The sequence below is a fragment of the Scyliorhinus torazame genome, chromosome 10 (assembly GCF_047496885.1).
Source record: "Scyliorhinus torazame isolate Kashiwa2021f chromosome 10, sScyTor2.1, whole genome shotgun sequence".
NCBI classification, from domain to species: domain Eukaryota; kingdom Metazoa; phylum Chordata; class Chondrichthyes; order Carcharhiniformes; family Scyliorhinidae; genus Scyliorhinus; species Scyliorhinus torazame.
Window position 1 is genome coordinate 166,362,046 of NC_092716.1, and position 23,608 is coordinate 166,385,653.

The 23,608-nt window shown below is 43.2% G+C and overlaps 1 protein-coding gene across 3 annotated transcripts in view; it reads left to right on the forward strand.

Annotated features, from left to right (window-relative positions):
• Positions 1-23,052, forward strand: part of slc25a22a (solute carrier family 25 member 22a) — a 286,820-nt gene extending 263,768 nt beyond the window's left edge. For all 3 annotated transcript variants that reach the window (XM_072518918.1, XM_072518919.1, XM_072518920.1), the window contains 2 exons: positions 1,296-1,371; positions 10,096-23,052. In XM_072518918.1, the coding sequence (XP_072375019.1) occupies positions 1,296-1,371; positions 10,096-10,249 (230 nt within the window). In that variant the 3' untranslated portion in view covers positions 10,250-23,052. The remainder of the gene's footprint in view (positions 1-1,295; positions 1,372-10,095) is intronic.
• The last annotated feature ends 556 nt before the right edge of the window (positions 23,053-23,608 follow it).

Consider the following 23,608-nt stretch of genomic DNA (forward strand, 5'->3'; position numbering starts at 1 on the left):
CAGATATGTGGAAACATAACTGATCATAAACTATACACAAAGTACAAAAGGCACAAAAAGGTATGCAAAACACACATCTCTCCAAAAAATACAGACGGTGCAAAAGTACCTTACATCCAATGCCACCCCGGTAACCGCCTCCCTTTTCCAATTCAGCACCCTCGTCCGTCAGTCCCCGTCCCCCAAACAATAAGCTGACGACTCAATATACCTTGAAGAAGTCGATAAGCAGCTCCCGCCTCAAGGTGAACCTCTCGAATGACAAACTTAATTTTTCCAAATGCAGGAACTCTGCCAAATCACTCATACATACCCCCTGGACCAAAACCAACACTGGACATGAGGAGCCACCTCATGTGCAACCAATCAGACCACGTCAATTTCACTTGCTGGCTGCTAAAACCACTCAGGCTCCGCAAAAGAATTATTTTTAAACAAACACAACCCCAGGATTGTAACCCTTAAATTACTCACTACATTTATTATCCAATTTTCCTAGCTTCTTCCAATCGTCAGAGGGAGCAGGAGAAAAAGCATGCAAAAGAGAGAATGAGTTGTACAAGAATTAATACAGAAAAGGAGATGCTTAACTTGCAGACGTGATAATAGTGTAAGACAAAAGGAGCCACAATAAGGGAAAACACAGGAATAAAACATGTTTACAAGACCCGGAGAATGTATGAATCGTTCGCAGGCCAACATGGGTGCAGACCACACCATCGGCAGTATACCGATGGAAGAAGGATTCCAAATTCAACCAGCCATCCATTCCTTCCGCCCTGCCCAGAGGTGGCCCATCCTATTATCTCCTATCTGAGAGAGAGAAAATGACCATTGTGGGCTAAGTCTGACATCGTTGAATTCAGCATTAAGAACAAACCGTGACTAAATGTCTGGTAGAAATCAATGAAATTGCAGTGCTTCAATGCAGGAACTGCACACTAGTGAGCTGACCCCAACATAGTTTAGCATGAGAGATATTACAGGTGACCACAATACATCAAGGCTAAATAATAGAAAATCATTAAGGATCCTTTGTCATGCTCACTATTGTTGTTTGCATTGGGAGGAGTGTGTCAATATTGAATGAGTACGTGATGCGACTCAGATGTGATCATAAACATTTCACCATTCTGTGTCAGGATTCACACATCTAGGGTGACCACTTGGATGAGGTGCTGTTAAGGGCAGTCTGGATTTCACTGTGATAGTAGGGGCTGAAACTAATTTGGCACATTAAATTATTTCTTTTGCTACTTAGAATTTTTTTTAATTCCTCTTTTCTTCCTCATCAGTAATAAAGACAAGACTTCAATCTCTTCAAAGAGGAATTAATGAAGACTCATACTCAGGAATAGTAGACTGCACCAGGTAATATTAAAGATATGAATCTTCTTGATCACATCTTGCATTTATATAATGTGTTTAACATAAAATAAGACTCTTAGCATGACACAGAGATATTAGGGGGGAAATAACTGATGCCAGGGTAAAGGAGATATTTTAGGATGGATGAAGAAGAGCTTGCTCAGTGGTGGATATTAAGGAGGAATGGGGTTTAGAGAGGGAAGTTAGACTGAGACCGAGATTGCTGAAGGCAGAGCTGCCAAGAGGAATGCCTATGATGTTGGAATCATAAAAATGGAGATGGGGACAGGGAGGCAAGGGAGGAACGGCAGTGGCTGATAAAGGAAATTTTGGTGTTCGATAGAAGGTACACGGGGAATCCGACACCGCGATTTCTGGTGAGGAGTGAGGAGCTACAGGTGAGGTTTGATCTTCTGTCCACGGGAAAAGCGGTTCGGCAGCTGAGGCGGGCCAGGGGAGTTGTGTACGAGTTTGAGGCCAACTGCTTGTTGGCGGGCCATTTCCGCCGGCAGGCTGCTGCGAGAGTGATTGTTCAAGTCAGGGATGGGACGAGAGAACTGGTGGTGGCACTGGAGGAGGTGAACTAAGTTTTTGAAGAGTTCGACAGGGATTTGTGTAAGTCAGAGCCTCCGGAGGATGAATCGGATATGAGGGACGTTTGGGGCGATTGGAGTGTCCTGAAGTTGGAGAGGAGGAGAGGGCAGGACTGGAGGAGCCAGTGGGGCTGGAAGAAGTGCAGGTGGCGAAAGGGAGAATGCAGACGGGCAAGGCACCGTGGCTGGATGCTTTCTCAGTGGAATTTTATAAAAGTTTTAAAGATAAGTTGGCGCCGCTGTTGGTGGAAATGTTTGAGGACGTGATGGGCAGGGGGGCATTGCCAGAGATGATGGGTCAGGCAATCATTTCATTGCTGCTTAAAAAGGATAATGAGGCAGAGATGCCTCATGTCCTCCTCTTTGCGCTGGCAGTAGAGCCCTTGGCCCTAGCGTTGAGGTGCTTGGATAAATGGAGGGGGATAGTGAAGAAGGGAGGGTGTGTGGAGCATAGGATGTCCCTGTATGCTGATGATCTGTTGTATATTTTGGACCCAAGCTCTTCTGTGGGGGACATAACGGGTCTGCTTAGGAGATTTGATGTGGAGATGTCGGCGTTGGACTGGGGTGAGCACAGTAAGCAGTTTTACAACACCAGGTTAAAGTCCAACAGGTTTGTTTCGATGTCACTAGCTTTCGGAGCGCTGCTCCTTCATCAGGTGAATGAAGAGATATGTTCCAGAAACATATATATATATATATAGACAGATTCAAAGATGGCAGACAATGCTTGGAATGCAAGCATTAGCAGGTGATTAAATCTTTACAGATCCAGAGATGGGGTAACCCCAGGTTAAAGAGGTGTCTGGCATCTTTGAATCTGTCTATATATATATATATGTTTCTGGAACATACCCCTTCATTCACCTGAGGAAAGAGCAGCGCTCCGAAAGCTAGTGACATCGAAACAAACCTGTTGGATTTTAACCTGGTGTTGTAAAACTTCTTACTAGGAGATTTGGAGCTTTTTCAGGCCAGAAGCTGATCTTGGGTAAAAGTGAGTGTTTTGTGGTGTCTTCCACCTGCTGGTCTTTTTGCCGAAATTGTTCTTTAAGGGGGTGGATAGGTTGGTTTTGTCATTTGTCTGGGTAGGTAAGGTAGCTAGGATTACAAAGACAGTACTTCAGAGAGTGCGGCAGTTGGGGGGTTGGACCTTCTGAACTTGTACTATTACTGGGTAACAAATGTGGAGAAGGTGCAGGGTTGGAGTAGGGAGACGGAGGTTTTGTGGGTGAGGATGGAGGCAGGATCTTATAGTGGGTTGCGGCTGCGGGCGCTGGCAATGGCGCCACCCCCGTTTACCCCAGGTAAGTATTCAGAAAGCCCTGTGTGGTGGCCATGCTGAAAATATGGAGGCAATTTTGTCAGCACTTTAGGTTGAGACGGGACCGAGGTTGATGCTGATCTGAGGGAACTATGGGCTTGAGCCTAGGAGGATGGATGCGAGGTTTCAGGGGTGAGAGGAAAGAGGGGTGATGGAGATGAAGGACATGATTTTGGAAGGGCGGTTTGCAAGTTTGGGGGAGTTCGAGGTGAGGTTTGGTTTCCTGTGTTGGGGAGGTTTAGCTACATACAGGTGCGGTACTTTGCGAAAAAGGACTTTCCGCCCTTTCCAGTAGCACCTTCCTACTCATTGCTGGAGGAGTTGTTATCCATGATGGGCCTGGAGGGTGGGATCGTCTTAGTGATTTATGGGATGATTTTGAAGGAAGGTAAGATGTCTCTGGTGAGAGTTAAGGTCAAGTGGGAGGAGGATCTGGGGATGGCACTAAAGGAGGGATTGTGCTGAGAGGTGTTGCGGAGGGTGAATGCCTCAATCTCGTGTGCGAGGCTGAAGTTGATATAGCTAAAGGTGGTGCACAGAGCACGCCTGACAAAATTGAGGATGGGCCGGCTGTTTGAGGGTGTAGAGGATATTTGTGAACGGTGTGGGAGGGGCACAGCTAATCACATGCATATGCTCTGGTCCCGCTCGAAGCTGGAGAAACTTTGGAGGTTTTTCAGCACCATGTCTGCGATCTTGCATGTGGACTTGGAGCCGGGTCCCCCAGGGGCCATTTTCAGGGTATCAGAATAGTCTTGACTCGCTTGCAGAGGGGTTTTGTTGGGGTGAAGGTCAGCGTCTCCACCCTGTGCCTCGGTTGGCTGTGTGGCCTAATGGAGTTCCTGCATTTAGAGAAGGTGAAATTTGCTGTAAGATGGGCGAGTGAGGGGTTCCACAAGGGTTTGTTTATTTTGCATTTTGGAGAACTAGTCACTGTTAATTGTTGGGAGGATTGGGGGGGGTCCGGGGTGGGGTTTTGTGTTGGGTTTTATTTTGGATTGTAATGTTTTTCAAATGTGAATAAAAATACTTATTTTAAAAAATAATAAAAATGGAGATGGAGATTGGGTGGGAGCTTTTAGAACTGTAAAAAATAATAAATGAGGAGGGATTGAGACCAAGGAAGAATTGAAACAGAATTTCAAATTTAAGGTGTTGTGGGGACGGAGTGAAGGTCAGTGACAAGAGAGATGATGACCAAGTACAACATGGTGCGAGATAGAATGTGTTGCTGCGGGGATTTGGATGAACTGAAGTTTATGGAGTTTGGAAGACTGCAAATCATCGGCGCAATGTAGAAAATAGGAACAGGAGTGGATCATTCAGTCTTATAGAATCTACAGTGCAGAAGGAGGCCATTCCGCTCATCGAGTCCGCACCTGCTCCTGTAAAGAGCACCACACCCAATGCCAACACCGCCACCCCATCCCCACAACCTAGCAACCCCACCCAACACTAAGGGCAATCCCGGACACCAAGGGCAATTCAGCATGGCCAATCCACCTAACCTGCACATCTTTGCACTGTGGGAGGAAACCGGAGCACCCGGAGGAAACCCACGCACACACGGGGAGGATGTGCAGACTCCGCACAGACAGTGACCCAAGCTGGAATCGAACCTGGGACCCTTGAGCTGTGAAGCAATTGTGCTATCCACAAGGCTACCGTGCTGCCCCTTTGAGCCTGCTCCGCCATTCAATCTGATCCTGGCTGATCATCCAGCTCAGTCACCTGTTCTCACCTCCCCTGCCCCCCCCCCCCCCCCCCACACCTCCCCATAGCCTTTGATCCCTTTTTGCCCCAAGTGCCATATCTAGCTCCTTCTTGAAAACATACAATGTTTTGCCTCAACTACTTTCTGTGGTAGAGAATTCCACAGGCTCATCACTCTCTGGGTGAAGAACTTTCTCCTCATCTCAGTCCTTAATAGTTTACCCTGTATCCTCAGACTGCGAACCCTGGTTCTGGACACCACCATCAGAAACATCTTTCCTGAATCTACCCCGTCTAGTCCTGTTAGAATTTTATAGGTTTTTTTGAGATCCCCCTCATTCTTAACTTAAGCGAATACAATCCTAACCGTCTCAATTTCTCTTCATACATCAGTTCCGCCATTCCGTGAATCAGTCTGGTAAACGTTCTCTGCACTCCCTCTATTGCAAGAACATCCTTCCTCAGATAAGGAGACCAAAACTGCACACAATATTACAGGTGTGGTCTCACCAGTCTGAAGGTTTCAAATTCTCAACTGAATGAGATAGGTATTGGCCTAGCAAGTGCCCCCCCCCCCCCGCCCTCATCCTGTGAATGAATGCATTAAAAAAATTGCTTTCCATGATGTTTCCCACTACCTGATGGCCTATAGAACACACCCAGTAGTATAATGGCATTTCTGTTGCTTCTCAGCCCTAACTAAATAGATTCTGTCCTTAATCTCTCTGGGATATCCTCTCTTTTCAGCAGTGTAATGTTCTCCTTCATCAATAGTACTGCCCTTGCTCCTTTCTTGCCTTCTCAATCTTTCCTGAACATCTTTTGCACAGAAATATTTAGTACCAATCTGCCCTTTCTTGAGCCAAGTCACCTGTATCGCCACAACATGATATTCCTATGTGGCTGACTATGCTTACCATTCACCAACCTTGTTTACCACACTTTGTGCATTCAGATACGTCCACAGTAAACTTAATTTAGACATAATTGCATTTTCTTTTACTGTGATCTCATCTAATATCTTGGGCGCGTTCTCCGACCCCTCACCGGATCGGAGAATTGCCGGGGGCTGGCGTGAATCCCGCCCCTGCCGTGTCCCGAATTCTCCGCCACCAGAGATTCAGCGGGAGTGGGAATCGCGCCGCGCCGGTCGGCGGAAATCGCGGCGGTCGGCGGGCCCACCTTCGGCGATTCTCCAGTCCGCAATGGGCCGAAGTCCCACCGCTGTCAACCCACGCCAGCCGACGTGGATTGAACCACCTTTTGAACTGCGGGACAAGGCGGCGCGGGCAGACTCCGGGGTCCTGGGGGGAGGGGGGCGCGGGGCGATCTGGCCCCGGGGAGTGCACCCACGGTGGCCTGGCCCGCAATCGGGGCCCACCGATCCGCGGGCGGGCCTGTGCTGTGGGGGCACTCTTTTCCTTCCGCCTTCGCCATGGTCTTCACTATGGCGGAGGCGGAAGAGACCCCCTCCACTGCGCATGCGCGGGGATGCCGTGAGCAGCCGCTGACGCTCCCGCGCATGCGTCGCACGGCAAAGTCATTTCCGCGCCAGCTGGCGGGGCGCCAAAGGCCTTTCCCGCCAGCCGGCGGGGAGGAAATCACTCCGGCGTGGGCCTAGCCCCTCAAGGTGAGGGCTCGGCCCCTCAAGATGCGGAGAATTCTGCACCTTTGGGGCGGCGCGATGCCGGACTGATTCGTGCCGTTTTTGGCGCCGGTCGGCGAACATCGCGCCGATTGCGGAGAATCCCGCCCCATAGTCCTGACTTTGGTGCTATCTATCTCTCCCCCTTCCTGGCACACTTTATTTGATTTAATTTTACCCCTGGTTTCCACTCCCTTGCCAAATTATGTTAAATTCTCACCAGTGGCATTAGCAAACTGTCTCACAAGTATATTGGTCCTCACTCTGTTCACGTGTAACATGTGCAGCCTGTGATGTTTCATCGTACCCAGAATTGGTTGCATTGTCCCAGGAATCTAAAGCCCTCCCTCCTCCAGCATCTCCAGCTACATGTTCATCTGCTCTATCCTCAAATTTCCGTACTCAGTAGCAAGCAAGTCTGTGTGTGAGTCACTGTGTGGAGTTTGCACTTTCTCCTGGTGTCTCTGTGGATTTCTTCTGGATGCTCCGGTTTTCTTCCACTGTCCAAAGATGTGCAGGTTAGGTGCATTGGCCACGCTAAATTGACCCTTAGTAGCCAAAAGGTTAGGTGGGGTTACGGGGATAGGGTGGAGATGTGATCTTAAGTAGGGTGCTCTTTCCAAGGGTTGGTGCAGACTCAGGCCCAATGGCCTCCTTCTGCACTGTAGGGATTCTCTGATTCTATAAGTACACCAGGAGGAACCTTTAAAGTTCTGCTTGCTAGCATGGTGGCGCAGTGGTTAGCATTGCTACCTCGCGGCGCCGAGGTCCCAGGTTCGATCCCGGCTCTGGGTCACTGTCCGTGGGGAGTTTTCACATTCTCCCTGTGTTTGTGTGGGTTTCACCCCCACAAGCCAAAGATGTGCAGCTTGGGTGGATTGGCCACGCTAAATTGCCTCTTAATTGGAAAAAAATGAATTGAGTACTCTAAATTTCTTTTTTTTGTTTTTTAATTTTAAGTTCTGCTTGCTAGTCTCTTTTCTCGTTCCTTAAAATTGGCCTTCATGATCTCAAACCTCTTTTTACCTGTGTCTTTGGTACTGATAATGGCTGAGACCTCTGATTTATTCACCTTTCCCCTCAGGATGCTTGTCAGCTGCTTAGTGACTTCTTTGAGCCTAGTGCCAAGGAGTATCACACTATCCTGGATTCATAACTGTGGCCACAAAAATGTCTGTTTCCCTGGCTTATAGCATCCCTTTCACTATTGCTCTCTCAATCTTCCTCCTGCTCCTCGCTTTCCCCCTGTACATCTGAGCCAGCCATGGTACAGTAGACTTAGCTCTGGCTATACTTCCCAATGGAACCATCATTTACCAGTACTCCGAACTGAATGCAGGAGACCCTGCCTCATCTGCCTTGACTGTCTAGTGGTCACTCATTTCCTCTCTACCTGCATACCCTTAAAATTTGGGATGACCACATCGACAAACATGTTATCCCGTTGGGTTCAAACTCACGGTCCAATCACAGTTGCACTCTGCTGCTGGGTGGCTACTTTTGTGCTGCTGCTTTATAGCTTTATTGTTTATTTAGTTTGGGCAGCATGGTAGCACAAGTGGATAGCACTGTGGCTTCACAGCATCAGGGTCCCAGGTTTGATTCCCTGCTGGGTCATTGTTTGTGCGGAGTCTGCACGTTCTCCCCGTGTCTGCATGGGTTTCCTCCGGGTGCTCCGGTTTCCTCCCACAGTGCAAAGACGTGCAGGTTAGGTGGATTGGCCATGATAAATTGCCCTTAGTGACCAAAAAAGATTAGGAGGGGTTATTGGGTTACGGGGATAGGGTGGAAGTGAGGGCTTAATTGGGTCGTGCAGGATCGATGGGCCGAATGGCCTCCTTCTGCATTGTATGTTCTATGTTTATTACTTGTTCGCGGGATGTGGACACTGCTAGCAAGGTAATCATATATTTTATTTCCCATCCCTAATTGCCCTTGGAAAGGTGGTGGTGAGCCACTGCTTTGAATGGCTGCTGTTCATGTGGTGTAGGTACATCCACAGTACTGTTTGAGAGTTACAGAATTTTGACCCAGTGACGATGAAGGAACATTTCCAAGTCAGCATGGTATGTAACTTGCAGGCAATAAAGTGTTCCCATGCACCTGCTGATCATGATCATCTTTGATGCAACATTTCAGAAGACAGTTGAAGAAATCAATCACATTGCTGACCGTGTTCTGGAGGCACACACAGGCCAGACTGGGTTAAAATTATGGATTTTCTTCCTCAAGGACATAATGGGTTTTTAGAGTAATATGGTGGCTTATGTTGATACCAGCTTTTTATTCCAGGTGTATTTAATTATCCGGATTTGAATTTCCCAGTTGTCATGGTAGGATTTGAATTCATCTCTTCAGATCATTACCAGTCCAGTAATATTACCACTATATTACTGTACCCTATTCGATAGCTTCTAATATATTAGCAAGAGTTTAGTAAAGTGTTTGCTTTGATTTAGTGTCCACCTTGGTATAAATGGTTCGACGAGAGAAGTTATAAATATCATTAATGGGCTTTTTCAAAGTAACTAGCTTCAGCATTTTGAGTTAGTCAGAGAAAATAGTTGCAAGGGTTTTCTCCTTTTGACTGCTATCCAATAGCTGGGACTGGAAAGTGCATCTGCAGAGAAGAGGACTGGATCAGGCTTTGCTCTGATGCCTCCATGGCCAAATAGTTTACTGACGTGATGTATCTTACAAAGGCTCCTTGGGTGAAATACTGTATTCAGTACTCATGGATCAGCCCGCCCCCCCCCCAGCGAAAACAACACAAAGAAGGGAGAAAAGGGTGGACATAGATAATCTCCGAGTGCATCACCATTGTTACTGTGAAAGCAAACTTTAGGTGGAGCATAAGTTGTGTTTCATTGACTCTCCTTCTATTACTCCCTGTCTTTGTCAGGAAGCACCAGGCCTCAGGTTAATAATATAATAATAATTTGTTTTATTGTCACAAGTAGGCATACATTAACACTGCAATTAAGTTATTGCGATACGCCCCTAGTCGCCACATTCCGGCGCCTGTTCGGGTGCACGGAGGGAAATTTCATAATGTCCAAATTACCTAACAGCACATCCTTCGAGTCTTGTGGGAGGAAAACGGAGAACCCGGAGGAAATCCACACAGTCACTGGGAGAACGAGCAGACTCCGCACAGACAGTGACCCAAGCCGGGAATCGAACCTGGGGGCCTGGCTCTGTGAAGCCACAGTGCCAACCACTGTTCTACCGTGCTGCAGTGACTCTGCTCAGAGACCTGCCTGAGATTGGAAAATCGATAGATAGCCTTGAAGGTCTCTTTGTGGAGTGCACAGTTGCTCTATCACTTAGCCAACATGGTAATTTTGTGCAATGGTCACCCTGGTTCACGTGGAGCAGTGCTTGTCAACAATCATATTGGTGTTTGTAATCTTGGGATAGTTATTATTTCATGTTGTCTTTGCCCATTATAGGAAAATCTGGAGGAATGAAGGAGCAAGAGCTTTCCTGAAGGGAGCATATTGCAGAGCCCTGGTTATCGCCCCTCTCTTTGGCATTGCACAAGTCGTTTACTTCCTGGGAATAGCAGAGACCATGTTTGAGATGCTTCAGAGCAGACAATATTAGCCCACGGAGTACCTTTGCAAGACATCCGGCCTGGTTCCACAGGATTAAGTATGTCATTTGAAGAGCACAGTTTTTGGAGACAAACTCAAACCACCGTCCTGCTTCTTGTCCCTACCCCCACCTTCATCACAGAAACAGACCTTTATTCTGCTTCTCCCAATCATTCCTAAAGACCATCAGTATTTTTTTTGTTTTTTTATTTAAATTGTTAACACTAGGATGAAAATGTGTCTGGGGTCAGACAACGTGCACCAGATATTATAAGAATTATTCTAATTCTGTAACTCTTTAAGTTGACCAGTACAACAGAAATGTTTTAAAGGGATCACGTTTGCAGAAAACAGAAGGTCCCCTCATCTAGTCATTCCTATGTAAGATATTGAAGGAACAATGCAGGGCTTGAGTGGAGTTCCAATAGCAGAACATTGATTAACTGGCTTGTTAATGCTCGGATTTGTTTGGAGCTCTGCGTCCAGGTGCTGCATGATTTTGTTTTTAAAAAAGAAAAGCAATGTGGAGTGTATCCTTTATGGTGCTGCCTTGAACATAGTATTGTTGGAATAACAGTTAATTTAGTCTTCTTACATCTTGGGGGTGAAATTTAATTTGGGAGGCACACAAATGAGTGTTATTGCATAGACATCTTTTTGGATGACTTGCCTCCTGGTCTGTTATTTTAATGTCGATATAATTGAATATGGATAGGGCATTTAACAGCCAGCTGATACTGCTATCTGCTTTGCGTCCTTTACCCAAGGAGAATTTCAACCCCCACCCTTCCCCCACCTCACCAAGCATCTGGCTATCTATACTTCTGAAAATGTAACTTGAAACAAAGCAAATTTGAAGTGAAATTGGGCATTGCAAAATTTGCATCTGTACAAAATAATGTAGAGATCTGAATAGTCAGTAGTTGGTGGCTGGGGACTAGCATCCGGTTTGTATGAGCTTCTTGGTTGCCAAAGCTGGAACAGGAAATTGAGACACCTGAGATGATGCAGGCAGGCAGGCCGAACAATGATTAATTTAAAATGACCTTGATTGCTTTTGAGCTTATATTAACTATTGGAAGCACAACATTTTACTTACTTAAGTGGCTCCCGAATTATGTTGACTGAAAATGCAGGCTACCTGTCCTGAACCTGCATGGGGAGTTGATGGGGTTCCCTGCAAAAGTGCATTGACACACTTTAAGCCAATCTCTTCGTCGTTGGCTCCCAAAGGCCATCTTTGATGCCCTTGTGCTCCCGTTTGGGCGACCGGTCATTCCCCTTGTGTTTCAATCTCAAAAATAATCCAATATCATAGGGACTGCTCTCATTTGGTCACTTGAACTTGCTTGTGATGTAGGGCGGCACTGTGGCACAGTGGTTAGCACTGCTGTCTCACGGCACCGAGGTTCCAGGTTTTACCCCGGGCCACTGTCAGTGTGGAGTTTGCACATTCTTTCCGTGTCTGCGTGGGTCTCATCCCCATAACCCAAAAGATGTGCAGGATGGGTGGATTGGCCAAGTTAAATTGTCCCTTGGAAACATTTTTGGATATTCTAAATGTATTTTTTTAAAATTACTTTAAAAAATAACTTGCTTGAGGTGTAAGAACAAGCAGCCACCATCAATTCAATATTAACAAACTTATACATGAAGCACAGGCTATCTGCCTCGGGGTTCTCGGCAGCTGTATGCCATTAGAATTGATTAACATATGGTTACAAAAATATTTTTAAAATTGCACAGAAGCCAATATGCTTTAACCTTCATTAAGACTCTTACTAAATGTAATCAAATTGCTCCCAGTACCTACCATCAACAGTGTCTGACCAGTAGGCACCAGTAGGTCATTCATGGGTGATATAGTTCAAAATATTTTCTCCAGTGCAACCTTAATTCACACTGTTCAAGTGGATATAATGCAAGAATTTCAGAGACCCACCATTTCATTTTAAAATCCAGGCACAGCTGAGGCAGTGATTCCAGGCGTTAAGCAGCTGACAGACTGCTGAAGCTTTGTTCCGAAGGTTTTTGACATTACCTGAACTCTATGATTGATTTAGTACCTGGTAATCCACTGCCCCGACGTCTGATATACATCTTATATCTTCTGTCCGCCAAGCCTTCTGTACATTTATATAAATGTCTGAGGGCTGATTTGTTTAAAAAGATGCTGCTGGAGACTGGAACTAGAGAGGAGGCTTTTGGATATACATGTTGCCATACATGCTGCTCATATCCAATGGAAAGAGGAGACACGGGTACAATACACATAGGTTTAGCTTGGGAGAGCTTTGTTTTTCTTAAAAGAACAGAGTAATATTTTTGTAAAGGAGACCATTTCTTCAAACCCCTATGCATTAATTCCTTTTACAACCATATTTTTTAAATTCCTGATGCAATCCTTTGGGAATGCTGCAATGTAAAGTTCTGCTTTTTTTTTTAAAGTACTTATACCTAGATTATCAGTATTACTTGACCTCTGATTCACATGGCTCAAGAGGACTATAGTCCCCATCATTTTGGAGGTGCTGAATACTTGTGTTTTAATTAACAATTAAATTGTATGCATATAGGCTGAACAGGGATTTGAGGTCACTGTTGATAGTCTGGAAGTATTGAGCATAGTTGTAAGGACCATCCATTAAAAGGCTCATTTTGCACTTTGTATTGAGACCTCAAAAGGTTTATCCCATAAACGTGCAATACAGATTTGAAAAAGAATCTATGGGACGACTGGGTAATGCAGTGCGTAACACTGTCGCCTTAAACCTTGGGGACACGAGTTCAAATCTGGTTTACACATCTATGGTTTTACAGACCCAATGTGAAATGAGTTTAGGCAGTCTCACAAATTGCTGGTAATTGGCACTAAATTGCCAATCTCACCAATATACACTACAGGCTGACTGCTGTGGCAAGTGGGGCAACCTTATGACGGTGCTACTAGTAGAGCGTACTTTCCAGGGGTTGTTACAGCAAAGTACTGGCATTACTGGATGCTGGTACTTTGTGTCCCACCAACATCATTCATCTTAAAAAGGACAAGAAAACCTGAATGCTCAGCATCTGAATTAAAAACAGACCGTGGAAGGAAGTAAATTTAACTACACCAGATGCTGGTTGACCTGTCAGAATCCTCAGCATTTGCTGTTTTTGTACACTACAGTGAAACTCCATTATAATGAAACACTTCAATAGACCCTGAAGGGTTACAAGATTAAGACTTGAGTATGCATAATGGATTATTTATCAAATTTCACCCATTGCAGTATCCTAGATCGTACTAATCCTGTAGTACACCCGAGGCCAGTCTTCTTTGCCTTAATCCTGTTCTGGGGCACTGAGATATTACAGATGTCCTGAGAATAGTTGGATAGCTTGTTTTGGTGGAAATCAGGATTTGCAGTTTGTGCTTAATTCACCATGGAACTAATGGAAGTGAAAGATGGTTGGTGGTATTTATAATATATCGTAGAATCATCATAGAATTTACAGTACAGAAGGAGGCTATTCGGCCCATCGAGTCTGCACCGGCTCTTTGAAAGAGCACCCTACCCAATCCCACACCTCCACTCTATCCCCATAACCCAGTAACCCGACCCAACACTAAGGGCAAAAAATATATATATTTTTTTTGGAATTGCAGTCGCTGGCCCAGAATTTTTTGATTTAGTTCACATATTTGCTACTCTGAACTCTGTCTCTTCCTTAATTTCCTTTTGTTTGGAAGGCAGATTAGTAAATTATGCATTACTTGACATCACTGCAAGAAAGATTCAGATAACCAGCAGTAAGATTGAATCAACGATGCATGTACAAAACAGCCTTTCACCCACCCCAACCTCAACCCGTATTGCTTGGATCACGCGTATCATTGTTGTCACTTGGGACTATGCTAATTTCTGAGTGCTACAGGGTTAATTACTGGCTCTTGCATCATACAGGTGAGCAAGATAATAAACTAATACTTCCTTTGTGTGTTAACTGCGCACTTGTTTTGTAAAGTAACATCTCGTGGGAGCAATCCATAGTTCTATTTTCACAATAGAATTTTTCAGTTCCTTTTTTAACTACTTACTATTATCATTTTAGTTAATCTGTTAATAATGCATATTGGAATATCACAAGTATAAAGTGTTAATTTTAATAATTTTATATCTAATATATTCTATGCTGCTTAATAAGTCCCCCTAAAATTATTTGGAAAATACAGTATTTCGTTTAAGTGTTATTTTACATAATTCTGTTGGAGTTACATTTTTTGCTTCTCCCGCTTCACTTAAAAGGAAAAGCAATACAGTTGGTGGGAATGAATTCAGTGATTGACTGGATTGGTTCTGCATTAAAGACAGTTTGGTGATACTTTATTCTCTCATAGTTGTTTTGCGTATAGTGAATCAGGCCGAGTGTAGGATCCTTCAAGCTCGCAAATATATTTTTTAAAATTTAGAGTACCCAATTATTATTTTTTTCAATTAAGGGGCAATTTAGGGTTAGTGCTAACCACTGCGCCACCATCCCACCCTTCAGCTTGCCAATAGTAGCAGCTTTGAATATCAATTGTTTCACTACCAGAAACAGTGAAAGAATAAAACTTTTCTTTAAAATATTTTTATTAAGCCATATATATATATATATATGCCTTAAGCACAACATGAAATAATAAAGATTGAGGTTTGGGTTATTGGGTAGTCTGGGACGATATTCCTCAGAGTTTACAAAGAATAAGATGTGATCTCGAAATACAAAAAATTCTTAAGGAACTTGACAGGATAGATGCTGGAAGGATGTTCTCGCTGACTGAGGGTCACAGTTTCAGAATAAGAGGTCGACTATTTATGACTAAGTGGCGAAATTTCTTCAGTGAAAGGGTTGTGATTATTTGGATTTTTCTACCACAGAGGGCTATAAATGCTCAGTCTTGCTTAGACTTTGAATATATTCAGCCCAACATGGATAGATTTTTTGGGTATAGTGCAGAAAGTTGAGGTAGAAGATTAACACTGACCTATTTAAAGTTGGAGGCGACTTGAAAGACTAAATGGCCTGCCGCTGTCCTTATTTCACATGGAAAATGGATTCGAAATCTGAAATTGGAGTTTGCCTGGCATTGTCTCAGTGATATAATTTGTTCTGATCCATTTCCCCCTATAATTGGATATAATATTGAGCAGCTAATCCATACTGTGGGAATTGGTGACAGTTAGATTGAATACCATAACAGAAATAAGTCACTTGGCTCAATTGGTCAGTGCTGGTGTTTCTAGACCGCCACAAACCTCCTCCCATTCTTAATTACCTCTTGTCACTCTGTCCCGTATCCTTCGATTCCTTTGATCTCAGGATATATCAAGCCTCTCCTGAAATCAGTTTCAACTCTCCACATGGCAGTGAGTTCCACATTCACCACTCTTGAGTAAAGTAATTTTCCCTAAATTCTTTATTTGGTCTGTTGATAGCTGATTTATATTTATGGCCCTTTGTTCTGGATTCACCCATAAGTGGAAATAATTTTGCTTGTGTTATCCACAAAGAGCAAGACGTTTTTTTCAGCCCATATTTTTCTTCAGTGTCATTGTTTACTGAGAGAATCATCACGTTTAAGTTATGTATTTTAAAGACTCCAAAGTTTATCCTGATGATAGATACACCCTTCCACTGTCATTTGCAGTGTTAACCTGAATTTGTCTACACTACCTCACAGTTTACACAATGGGGTGATTATAACTTCCAGTGGATTGCAGGGCAAGTGCAAAACACAGTTGCATGCCCAAGTTTGAGGCCTGCAGGATACTTGAATTCCTGGCCTCATCTGCCTGCCATTGATCAACTGCCTGACCAACTTGGGGGGAGAAAGGAGCAGATGGAGGCCAGCACCATTTTGAAGGCTCAATGCCTAGCAGGGAACAATGTTTCAGAGGGGTCAATATTCCAATGGTAAGACTGAGCACTGTGTTTTAAAGGCCCTTCCATCCTGTTCCCACTATTCACAATGGGATAAAATTCTCTGCTAGGCATGTCTTCACCCTACCATTTTGTGATCGATCATTAGACTATTCGAGTTCAATTGCACTCTCTTCCTCTCCGTTAATCATAATAAATGGATTCCTCTCGTCTTACAGACCTATCATTAAGCAATTCCATGAACTTAATGAGCAAAAAGCAGTAAATTATTTATAATTTTCATGAGTCCTACCTTAAGGAGACTTGTGCAATAAACCCCCCCCCCCGAGACAATTTTGAACACAGCGTATCTCCATCAAGCTGAAGGTTTGAAGCCTGACACTTGCCTCAGACACATTGCCAGATGACAGCAGGTGCTGTTGAGAAATGAGCCCCAGTCCTCTCATTGACATATTCTGCTTGAATAGTTATTTGTGATAACATACAGCAGAAGGGATAAACATCTACTCTGCCAAATTTACAATAAAACTGAAGTGCAGCAAACAAGACCTCAAGAACCTTAAACAAATCACTACAATGGATAGCACTAAAGATTCAGACCATCCATAATTGAGGGGTGTCCTCATGAGGAAATGCTAAGTGGTGCCCGTCACATTTGGCTGACAACAGATTTTGTTTAAAAACAGAGAGATATAGCAATTTCCTTCTGCCACTAGGGGAAATTGGACAGTGATCAAAGTTGCATTTGACAGAGTGTGGCATCAAGGAGCCCCAGTAAAACTGGAGTCAATGGGTATATCATGAGGAATACTTCTCAGCTGGTTGGAGATATACGTAGCATAAAGGAAGATCGTTCCAGTTTTTGGAGGTCAGTGATCTCAGCTCTAGTACATCACTGCAGGAATTCCTCAGAGTAGTGTCCTAGGCCCAACCATCTTCAGCTGCTTCATCAATGACCTTCCTTCCATCATAAGGTCAGAAGTGAGAATGTTCCCTGAAGATTGCACAATGTTCAGCACCATTCGTGACTCCTCAGAAGGTGAAGCAGTCTATGCGCAAATGCAGCAAGACCTCGACAATATCCAGACTTGGTCTGACAAGTGGCAAGTAACATTTGCACCACACCAGGACCAGGCAATGACCATCTCCAACAAGGGAGAATCAACCCATCGCCCCTTGACATTCAATGGCATTACCATCGCTGAAACCCCACTATCACCATCTTGAAGGTCATTGAACAGAAACTCACCTGGTCAAGCTATATAAATACTGTGGCTCCAAGAGAAAGTCATACACTAGGAATCCTGCAGCAAGAACTCACCTCCTGACTCCCCAAAGCCTGTCCACAATCTGCAGGGTCAAGCCAGGAGTGTGATGGAATACTCTCCACTTGTCTGGATGAGGGGAGCTCCAACAACACTCAAGAAGCTCAATATCATCCAGGACAAAGCAACCCAATTGATTGGCACCCCTTCCAGAAACATACACTCCCTCCACCACTGACAGACAGGTGCAGCAAGATGCACTGCACTGCACTGCACTGCAGATCTACAAGATGCACTGCAGGAACTCGCCTATGACCACTACCATCTAGAAGATCAAGAGCGGCAGATACATGGGAGTACCACCATCTCCAAGCCGCTCATCATCCTGACTTGGAAATATGTCGCCATTCCTTCACTGCTGGGTCAAAATCCTGGAATTCCCTCCCTAGCAGCCTAGTGGGTGCACCGACACCACATGGTCTGCAACCATTCAAGAAAGTAGCTCACCACCATCTTCTCAAAGCCAATTGGGGATGAAGAAGGAATTTTGGCCTAGCCAGCAAAGCCCACATCCCTTGAATCAAATAATTTAAAAAAACTTCATTTCTGGTATGATCAAACTTGTCACTTCATTGGTCTTGCAACCACCAGGGTTGCTTGCAAATTGTCACATATGTCTTTCTGCCATTGTTGTCTAAATGCTGGCTCCAGCTGCATCACGTTATTGGACAATTAAATGCCATGTAGAGATGGATGGAGTAACAAGTCCGCTCAGAGCTTCTGGTGAAAACAGGAGAATCATGAGTGGCTTCTGTGACTCCTCCCATGAATATTTTAAAAATTAATTCAAAGAATGTGGACTTCGATGGCATTTAATGTCCGCCCTTAATTTGCCCTTGAGAGCTGCCTTCCTGAATGGAACTCATAGCTGTACCATTAACAATGAACCACATTACTGTGGGTCTGTAATAGTTTGGACCAGGTAAAGACAGCAGATTTACTTTCATAAAGACGTTAGTGAAGGGAGGTGGTGGCATAGTGGTATTATTACTGGGCTAATATCCAGAGTCCCAGGATAATGTTCTGGGGACCTGGGTTCAAACCCCACCCTGGCAGATGGTGTCATTTGAATCTTGAAAAATCTGGAACTTAAGTCTAATGATGACCATAAAAGCATTGTTGATTGTTGCAAACGCCCATCTGGTTCTATAATGTCCTTTAGGGAAGGAAATCTGCCGTCCTTGCCTGGTCTGATCTATATGTGACTCCAGACCCATAACAATATGGTTGACTCTTAAATGCCCTGAAATAACTTAGCAAGACACTCAGTTCAAGGGTAATTAGGGATGGGCAATAAATGTTGGCCCAGCCAGCGACACCCACATTCCAAGAATGAATAAACAAGAAATAAATTTGTTTTTACGACAATCCTATAGTTTCATGGTGACCATTTTCTTCCAGGTCTATTTAATTAATACTTAACAATTCATTAATGCTGCATAGCATGGTGCATTTAGACCTGTACAATTTAATGCCAAGTGCACCTTATCGCATCCAATGGAATGAACGCCCTTTGAATTATATGCAACTTTAAAATTGGTTATCCTCTCAGGTCTGTTGTTTATTTTTTTCATATATTCTGTTGGCCCATGAACAACCAGGCGATATGTGCATTTGGTCTGGATTCAGTGACTTGCACTTCTCATTTGTGATGTTTGGTTAAATGTTGCGTTGTCAGTTACTGCATTTATGTGGAGAAGAGACTTTGGAGCATGATCCAAATTGGACTAGTTTTGTCCCCATGTTGAATTGATGCAATTTAACTATGATTGCTGAGTGAATGTTTTTGTTGAGCAAAAGCAGAAATCAAATCATTCGGGACAGTAAATTCTACGAAGAGTTGAACGTGATGTTGGGTGGTGAGCGGATGGAAATAGTGATCTTACAGTGCAGAATTTGGTAATCATGAGTCATGGTGCCTGTGGTATGTTTCTGGTATGTGGAATTATGAAAGGAATGGTGGGAATCGTGATAGGACTATTACCAGGACAATGTTGTCAAATTGGTCAAACAGGGCAAGTCTGGAAAAGGATTAATTTTAGGTGAAAAGAATCAATTTTAGGTGTAGTGTTGTCTGAGAAATGAATGTACTTTGTGAATGTGATGCTGGTGATTGGTGGCGTTTGTGATGTTGGCTTAAATTTGTTTTCCATTGCAACTGTTTAAAAATTATGCCATCATTCAGTTAATTCTCATACAAAATAATCTGCACTTTCTATGCCAGATCATTTCAATATCATGAAATATTAGTGTTGTAATTCTTCCCGTTTACAGTTTAGAAATCTGTGCAGATTTTGTTTCATCAGACAATTCCATTTTTTGCAACACTGTGTAATTTGTGCAATATCCCTGAACTGAACTAGCAGCAGTTTGAAAAGTGAGCTTCGTAATTTTTATTTTGGCATAAATGTACTTTGTTGAGGAGGATAGCTTTTGGCAAATGTGCTGACCTCACTTATTACATTTACACTTCTGCCTGTTTTACATCAACAAAGAGCTTATTATTGTCCTTTTTCAGAAGTGCTTTTTTATGATGTTTTGTAGCATGGTGCAACTGATAGCACACTCCCCTATAGCACATTCACCTACTGGGTGAGAGGTTTGTGGGTTTGCATGCACATAATCTTGGTGACACTCCAGTGCAATAGTGTGGGAATGCCACCTGTACTTTATTTTGGGTGCTGAGCTGAGCTGTCACCTGCCCCCCCCCCCCCTTCCCCCCACTCCCACAACCTGCATTGTTTATCTGTCCCCACAATTCAGTTGATCTTAGTCCCCTGCCACTATTTGAAGAAGACTGTGGACTTCTCCAGGTGTTCTGGAAAGCATTCCTCCCTGAACCAATACCACCAAAAGGAACAATTTTATTGATTGTTTATGTCATTGTCCATGTGACTTGGTAGGTGAAAACATTTTCTGCGAAAAGTACTAAATTACATGAAGCATTTTGTAATGTTTTAATGACTTCCTATGGTGCTATATAAATGCAAGTCTGTCATTCTCTGTTGAATTGTTTGCAAATTGCTGAAAGAAAATACATGCTACCGAAGCTTTTAGTCTTGCACTCATCAGGATAGATGCAAGAATACCAAATTTCAAAATGAGAAACAATTTATACATGAGAGAAGGGTACTGATTGGTTGGCAAGTGGACTCTATGGTCAGGGCATTGAATGTACCAGGAAATAGTTATCCCCAAGCTTTTGTTTAAATTCAAAAAAAGTAGGTTATCTGTGATTAATTGAGACGTTGCCATGGGTGATGCACCAGGACTCAATTATCTCCCATGCTTTTGTTTAACTGAAAAACATGCAATGCCTGAACACGTTCTTTCTGTTTGCAGAAGACTGGGCCTTGAGTGTGAACATATGTAGCTTCTAGCATGTTTAGGTGAGCCACACTGCAAACCCAACTGATAGTTTTACATTGGTTGTTCGTGTGTAATATTTTAGCACAGTTGGGATTATTCAGTAAGTGCTGCCCAACTATGGCATCACATCTAAAGTTGGCACTATGTTCTGAGTTTTGTAAGCATAGACTGGTTGAGAAAGCTCAGTACTCTGCCGATTGCAAGCAGCTGAAGGGGAGTGCTGTTTGATATGATCTACTAGTCGGGGGCTAAGTGTTCCCTGGTGTATTTTCCAAGGCAACACCTCGAATAATCAAAGTCCATTGCCAACCAATCGCCATCCTTTTCTCTTTCAATATAAATGATTGTATCCTTTGAAATTTGGTATTCTTGTGTCTGTCCTGACAACTGCAAGACAAAAAGCTTCTAAGGCATAACTTTTTTTTAAGCAATACTAAAGTTCTGTACTGCCAAGCAGCTATTTGTTTGCATATTGTTTACTGAGAGAAGGACAGTATACCATGAACGCAAAGGGAGGAAAATAATGTTTGGTTCTTGTCCTCCATCATACTGCTGATAATGGATAGAAATGGGATGGTTTAATTTTGGGGAATGAACATAATATTTAGTCTGAACTTTGAAGAGCATGGAATGGGCCTTTTTAGGTGGCACAGTGGCGCAGTGGTTAGCACTGCCTCACAGTGCCGAGAACCTGATTTCGATCCCGGCCCCGGGTCACTGTCCATGTGGAGTTTGCACATTCTCCCTGTATCTGAGTGGGTCTCACCCCCACAACCAAAAGATGTGCAGGGTAGATGGATTGGCCACGCTAAATTGCCCCTTAATTGGAAAACATTTTTTTTAATTAAAAAAAGAGAAATGGGCCTTTTTTTTAAATAAAAGAAATTCAAGGAGGGAATTGATTGAATCAAAATTGTACCATGATTCTGTCAGCAGTATAAACTTTCCAAAATAATTACTCCAATAGAGGTTTTGTTGGTGTGTGCAATTCCCAAATATACTTCTGTGCAGGCTTAAGAACAGGTCGGGAGTGAGGCAATCACCCACAAGGGAGCTGTAAAGTTTGAAAGCAAACTCGCCGTTGGCTAAATGAATTAACGTAAAGATTGCCTATATTTTGGCATTAATTTTCTGGTTTTAAACTTTAAGGAATAAATGAAAATGCAGTTAATTATTGATCACATCATGGAATGTGAATTCAGAAATTTAATGTCATGCTGTCAAATGTTGTCAATTAATTATCAAGGCCCGTTGTTTTAAAATCCACAATCCTGAACCGACACCTCTTTAAAATATGCAGCAGACAGTATACCCTGTTCTGATGGATGATGGCCCAGAAAGCGCCAGAGAAATAGGCTAAGTCAACAAATTACATAATCAGAGGGAGTAGCCGGTTTTGTTGGGCGAGGACTGCATTTGACAATCTTGGGACATAATTCAGGATCTGAATCTTTTGACCATTGTAACTTCCAGTATTTGTTGTGAGTTATGAAAATGGTTGACACTGACGGTTTTGATTGAAGATTTACTTCAGGGTTGAATAAATAATAGATAATATTTGAAGAAAAGTTAATTAAAGGTATTTAACAACCCTACATTACTAAACACTAGCTCCTAAATGATAAACAATAGAGTGCAATTTTAAAATGTTTATTTTAAAATGCTGGGAATATGTGCTGAACAATCTGTGCAAGGATATGGTTAAAATTATATTTTTGTGTATCTGCCTACCGTTGCAGAATAATGGAGGTAACAATGGATCTGCAAATCATGGATTTGCCATGTTTCAGTTCCCACAATGGTGGGAAAGAACTCTCCCTACATTAATGGATGTTTCAAAATGATTTGGAGCTGACTTATTTTTGTGCTTATTGTTCTGAGCAGCACATGTTTCCCCCTTTTTAGAAAAATTGATTTTTTAATAAATGGATGCTTCAAAAAAATAGTATTTTCTGAAGTCTATGGAAATGTGAAATGTTTTCCTCAGCAGTGGGTTGTTTAAATGCAGTTTTAATTGAGATCCAAAGTTAACCTGCTGTGATGTGTGTAATATTGTGAATTGCTGTTATTTGAAGTGAAGCCCTGTACACTGCGTTCAGTAGCTGCTGCATAACGGCGCTGTTTAAATCTGTAAATGGATCTGTATTAAAATAATCATTGAATTGTGTAATTTATGTCATGTGGCAAAATAATAAAGGTTATTGAGACCAAAGCACTCAGTTGGATCATTTATTTATGCCTAATCTGTGTTTCCATTTCTTATTCCTCATACTGGACATTATAGCAGCTTGGTTCAGACCGTAGCACTTTTCTAGTCAAAAGGTTGAAGGCCCAGTCCATGTCTACATCAAGTGAAATTTGGCTGATGACTCAGTGCATTTTCTAAGGAAGTTCTACATTCAGATAAATCAGATCCATGTCTGCCTGTTCTTATGATGAAAATGCCATGGCTCGGCTGAATCAGGTGCCATGATTCCAATGCAACATTAAAATGTACCCGACAGCAACAGCAGATGTAATTCATAAGGCACAGATCGGAATATCAGCAGAACTTGGTAAAAGAACTGTCGGGATATTAGGGGGGTTAGTAAAAAAGCCAACGGAACAGTATGGGATCTTGGTAAGAGACTGGTTATTTAGCCAGGGATTGGTAGCCGCAGCAAAGAATTGAGTAAGGGAGTTACAGGGCTAGCTGCAATTGTACAGGACTTTGGTGTGACCACACCTGGAATACTGTGTACATACTTGATCTCCACACCTGTGCGGAG